General features: G+C 55.7%; 1 protein-coding gene across 1 annotated transcript; it reads right to left on the reverse strand.

The window, feature by feature from the left end:
• Nucleotides 1-205: 205 nt before the first annotated feature.
• EPOP (elongin BC and polycomb repressive complex 2 associated protein) lies at nucleotides 206-2597 on the reverse strand. The gene has a single exon (XM_086864373.1). The coding sequence runs from the start codon at nucleotides 2595-2597 to the stop codon at nucleotides 642-644; it is 1956 nt and encodes a 651-aa protein (XP_086720499.1). The 3' UTR covers nucleotides 206-641.
• Nucleotides 2598-5757: the final 3160 nt, after the last annotated feature.

The raw sequence follows: 5757 nt of genomic DNA on the forward strand, positions 1-5757 counted from the left end.
TCCCCGAATCAGCCTCAACTCGGCCCCAAATTCGGCCCCAACTTGGTCCCAAATTCTGTCCCAACTTGGCCCCAAATCAGCCCCAAATCAGCCCCAACTCGGCCCCGAATCAGCCTCAACTCGGCCCTAAATTCGTCCCCAACTTGGCCCCAAATTCGGCCCCAACTCGGCCCCAAATCAGCCCAAATTCGGCACCAAAATCTGCCCTAACTGGGCCCCAAATTCTACCCCAAATCTGCCCCAACTCGGCCCCAAATCAGCCCAAATTCGGCCCCAAATCAGCCCCAACTCGGCCCCAAATTCTGCCCCAAATTCTGCCCCAAATCAGCCCCAACTCGGCCCCAAATTCGTCCCCAACTCGGCCCCAAATTCTACCCCAAATCTGCCCCAACTCGGCCCCAAATCAGCCCAAATTCGGCACCAAATCAGCCCCAACTGGGCCTCAAATTCTGCCCCAAATCAGCCCCAACTGGGCCCCAAATCCGCCCCAAATCCTCCCCAAAACGACCCCGCGCGGCTGCTGCGCTCAGCCCCTTCCCCAGGCGGGGCTGGGAGGGGACCCCGCTCCCCATGCCCGGTCCCCCCCGGCACCTCCCGCTCTGCCGCCATCCTGGAACTGTCCCCGGTCTCTGCCGCGCTCCTCAGGGCCCCTCCAGGCGGAATTTGAGGCTGGGGGGCACGGGGATGGCGCTGCCCCCCAGGTGCCATCGCCACAGCGGGTGAGTCTTGGACAGCGCCCACGAGTTTTTCCCTCCCAGCGACGAAGCCGGGCACAAATCCCCGTCCTCGCCCACCACCAGCGAGGGCGTGCAGGGGAAATTGCCCATGAGGCTGAAGGAATTCCGAGGCGGGCTGCTTTTGCAGGGAGTGTTTCCCTTCCTGGAATTCCTCCTGGGAGTTTTCGGCCGCCTGTTTTTGGAGGAGTCGCGTTGCTTTTCGGTGACCCTGGAGAGGCGCCGGCGTTTGGCGTTGCCGTCCCGGCGGCTCCGCAGCGCCGGGGGGCTCTGGGCTCCTCCGCGGGGTTGGAACCGCAGCTCCTCTCCCCTCCAGGGCTCCGGGCCGTCCCTGCCCTGTCTCAAACCTTTCCCGTCCAGGTTGAAGCCCTTGGCGTAGCACCACAGCTTGGACTGGCGGATCAGGCGGTCGAAGTGCTCCGGCCGCGGTTCCCCGGGGGCAGCGGGGCCGGGGCTCCCCCGCAGCTCCGGGGCCGCCTCGGAGGAAGGCGCCGGTCCCGGGGAGGCTCCGCTGGGCCGCTGGAACGAGGAGCTATTGTTGGAGGCATCTTTGTGCAAATCCTTCCCTCCGGCGTCCCCAAAGCCGCGCTCCTTTTGTGGCGGGGCCCCCCCGGGGGTGCTGCTCGGGGAGGGAGGGGGCGAGGAGGAGGAGGAGGAGGAGGAGGAGGAGGAGGAGGAGGAGGAGGAGGCAGGGGAGGCCTCGAGCTTCGCGTACAGCCCCGGCTGAGCCCCCGGGCCCGGCGCTGGGGCCGCGCACAAACTTTCCAAAGTTGTGGCTCGCAGGGTGCGGGCCCAGAGCTGCTGCGAGAGGAAGAGGAGCTCGGGCTCCCCCGGCCGCTCCTCGCCCGGCGCCTCCCGGAGGGGCTGGAAGCGGGGCAGGGCCGCCTGCCGGTACCGCGTGCTCTGCACCGAGTCCCCGCTGCACAGCGAGCTGCTCTCCGACTCCGAGGAGCTGCCCTCCTCGCTGCTGCACGAGCTGTCCCCTTCCTCCTCCTCCTCCTCCTCCTCCTCCTCCTCCTCCTCCTCTTCCTCCTCCTCCGAGGAGTCGCTGGAGGTGGCGGGGCTGGAGGCGGCCAGGTCCAGGCTGGAGTCCGAGTCGCTGGAGTAGCCGGCGGAGGTTCCCTGGCGCTTGGAGGCGGGGAAGCCGCGGGTCCGGCCCTTCCCGGCGGCCGCGGGTCCCGTCCCGGCCGGGGGGAGCCCCTTGGGCCAGCTCGGGCCCCGCCGGTGGCCACCGGCCGGCAGCGCGCAGGGCTGAGCGGCCGCGGGGTGCAGCAGCGGCAGGTGCCGGGGGGAACCGGCCAGAACGGCCGCAAAGAGCCCCCCCCGGGCCGGCTGGAGCTGCTGCGGGCCGGGGGGCGGCGGGGCCCGGCCGGGGGAGCCGCAACAACCGCCGGCTCTGCAGGGCGGGGGCCGCGGGCAGGGGAAGAACTCCCCGGAGCCCGGCAGCAGCAGCTGCTGCCTTCTCCTGCTCTTCCTCCTCCTCTTCCTCCGGCGGGGGCCGAGGCTCTGGCAGGAGGTGCAGAGAGCCTCCAGGTCCGCTTTGGAGATGAGCGAGCACTTCACGGCCCGCGTGGGCACCGAGTTGATGGCCTTGAGGGTCCGCAGCTCGGCCAGGTCGCAGCGGCGGCTCTTGATCTTTAAGGTTTCCATCTTCTTGCTGATGGTGGTCCTGGGGATGTCCTTGAACAGGTCGCTGAGCACCTGGGCCAGGGCGAACATCTGGGTGCCGTCGATTTGTAAGTAGCCCAAGTTGATTCCTTGGATTTCTTGGTAGCCGGCGTGGAAATGGCCCGGCCGGGTCTGTCGGTGGAAATCCACGGGGGCCGGAGCCATCGCCAAGGTCCCCTCGCAGGTCAGGAACATTTTGCCTCGAGGTATTTATTATTGGGGGTTTTTTGTTGGGGTTTTTTTGGGTATTTTGGGTTTTTTTTTGGTTTTTTGGTGTTTTTTTTTTGTTGTTGTTGTTTTTTTACTTTGTCCCTTTCAAAGAAGGGCACGGAAAATCAGGAAAATCAGGACATTTCTGTTTCCCACTCCGGGATCGCTCACATCCCTCCGCAGAGGGGCCGGAGGGGGAGGGGAGGCGAAAAAAACCCAAAAAAAACCAAAACAAAAACAAAAAACCAACAAGGAAAAGGGGGAGAAAAATAATAATAATAATAATAAAAAAAAAGCAGCCGATCTCGCTTTTCAAACGCTCCGGTCGAGGTTTGGCAACATCTCCCAAAAACCCAAATTCCTGTTGCGGGGCTCGGCTCCTCGTCTGCCCCCTCCCCGGTGAGAGGGAAAAAAAAGAGAGAAAAAAAAAAAAATCAAGAAGTCAAACATCTCTCATCGCCCGGGCCGGCCCCGCACCCACCCCCGCCTCCCAAATAATCGCTTTTTTCTGGGGGGGAAATGGTGTAAAACAAAGCTCGGGGGGCTCGGGGGGGGTCCCACGTTCCTTCCCCACCGCTGGAATATTCGGGGTTCCACGGGGTGTCCCCAAACCCCAAAGATTTCACAGGCGCCCCCTCCCCAAACCCCGCACGCACAATGAGCCCCCTCCCCCCTCTCCCCCTCCCCAAAGCCGCTTTTTTTCCCCCCTTCCCCCCTCCCAAAATCACTCCAAAACCCCCCAAAATAAAAATCCCAAATCACCGAGGTTCCGAGGTGGCGGCAGCGCGGGCGCCTCCGCTTTGTTTCCGCGGTTTAAATGGATTTTTCGATGATTTTTTGGCTCCACGTAGGGTTGCTCGAAGAGGTCGCTGCGCCTTCCCAAATGTGGATTCCTCTGGGATGGGTGTGTGGAGGAATATTTTTAATAAAGCGTGAAAATTTTTCCTTCTAGGCGGGTCGTTCGAAGCCATGGCCTCGGCCACAATTCATCCTGCGGCTTATTAATTAATTGGCTATTAATTGTATTTATTAGCTGGTGTCCGTGAGAAGAGCGGCGGAGAAAAGCGGTGGAAAATGAGAGTTTTGAGGGAGTTGTATTCTTCTTTTTTTTTGGTTTTTTTTTTTTTTACTCGTGCACCGTCTTTATTCAATTCGCGTCTTTTGTGGGGTTTTTTTTTGCGCCCGGATTCTTTTTTGAAAGGGAAAAAAAAAAATAAAAGGTGAAAAGAAAAAGAGGAAAGAAAGGGAAGAAAGGGAAAGGAAAAAAAGGGGGGAAGAGAAAAAAGAAAATAAAAGACAAAAAAGGAAAAAAAAAAGAGAAAAAAAGAAAGAAAAAATAAAGAAAAAATAAAGAAAAAAATAAAATTAAAAAATAAAAAATAAAAGGAAAGAAGAAAGGAAAGAACAAAGAAAAGAAAAAAGAAGGAAAAAAGAAAGAAAAAATAAAATTTAAAAAGAAAAAAGAAAAGAAAAAAGAAAAAAGAAAATAAAAAAGAAAATAAAAAAGAAAAAATAAAAAGGAAAATAAAAAATGGGAAAAATACAAAAAAAAAGGAAAAAAAAAAGAAAAAACAAGAATAGGGAGGGGGCAAGAAAAAATAAAAAGGGAAATAATAGAGGGGGGAAAAATGGGAATTCTCTCGCACTCCTTGGAGCTGCTAAACTTTATTTCCAACTTTAAATCCCAAGGTTTTTTTCGGTGTTTAGCAACTCTCCCCTCCCAAAAAAAAACCCCAGGAACAAAAAAACCCCAAACCAAACCCGGGCTGCAGATTCCTCTTCCCAAAAAAGTGGGAAAAAATGGGAAAAAATGAGAAAAAATGGGAAAAAATAAAAAAAATGGGGGAAAAATGGGGAAAAAAATGAGAATGAAGTGCTCAGGCAGCTCCGGGCTCCATTGTCTGAACCTGAGGCTGCGTTCGGACTCCTCAGGAGGCGAATTTTGGGGAAACTTCCCTGGAAAACCTTCCTGGGGGCAGGGAAGCGGCGGCTCCGCTCCTTCCCCAGCCCCGTTTTTGTCTCCGGAATGAAAAGTTGGGTTTGTTCTTCTTCCTCTTCCTCGTTTTTGATTCGAAATCTCTTTTTTTGGTGTTTTTTTTATAAAAGATTTTAATGCCGGGATTTGATTTGTTCCACTCAAGGATGGAGCGGGAGCGATCCCGGTTTAGCGAGGATCCCGGGAGAGGAGGAGGAGGAGGAGGAGGAGGAAGGAAAGAGGAGGAGGAAAAGGAGGAGGAGGAAGCGAATTCCTGAGCGAGAGTGTAAAAAAAGAAAAGAAAATTCCCCCAAAAATTCAAAATAACTCCAGTTGGGGAGCGGGGATCCCGGGATCGCTTTTCCCTGCGATCCCACAGCTGGCTCAGGGATCCACTGGGATCTCCCCCTTTTCCCAGCACCTTTGGGTGCTCCCCCCGCGGGAAAAAAATCCCAATTTTCCAACCCAATCCCGCACTTTTCCCCCTGTTTTTGCGCATGGCGAGAATTTCCTGTCAGGAATATTTTTTTTTTTTTTTTTTTTCCAACAAAAACCCCAAATCCCTTTTTGTTCCAACCCTGGAGGGGTTTGGGGGGGTTTTGGGGACACCAGCAGGGGGAAAATCCAAAATTCCTGAAAATTCCAAGGGCGCTGGAGCTTTTCCTGGGAATCCTGGGGTTAAATTTCCTTTTCCACACCGAGCCAGAGCCATTTTACCTTCGGGCTGAGCTCGGCAGGGAGGGAGGGGAAGAGCGGGAAGGAAAATTCGGGAATTCTCCCCTTTCCCAGGGGATCGGGAATGGGGCTGGGAGGATCCCAAATCCCAAGGAATTCTCCCCGATCTCCCCAGGGGGGGTTCTGGGGGGCAGCCGGAGCCCCCCGAGCGCCGGGAGGGAGGGGAAGGGGGCTGGGGGAATGTCGTCATTTCCCAGGAAATCTGCGGCAGGAGCAGCGCCAGGAGAGGGATTTTTTTGGGAAAGGGGAGAAATTCCACTCGGGATTCCACGTGGGTGCGTCCGTAGGGACATGGGAATACTTTCCAGTTGGAAATAAATTGATTTTTAATGTCTATATTCTGTTTTTACAGCGGTGGGCAGGGCACAGGCGGGAGGCGCTTCCCAAATAAACTCATTTTAATCCCAAATAAACTCATTTTAATCCCAAAAAACC

Source organism: Cyanistes caeruleus, chromosome 27 (genome assembly GCF_971803275.1).
Source record: "Cyanistes caeruleus chromosome 27, bCyaCae1.hap1.1, whole genome shotgun sequence".
Lineage (NCBI taxonomy): Eukaryota > Metazoa > Chordata > Aves > Passeriformes > Paridae > Cyanistes > Cyanistes caeruleus.

Coding starts and splice junctions, on each gene's coding strand:
- EPOP (XM_086864373.1), bottom strand. CDS start 2,597: ATGTTCCTGACCTGCGAGGGGACCTTGGCGATGGCTCCGGCCCCCGTG.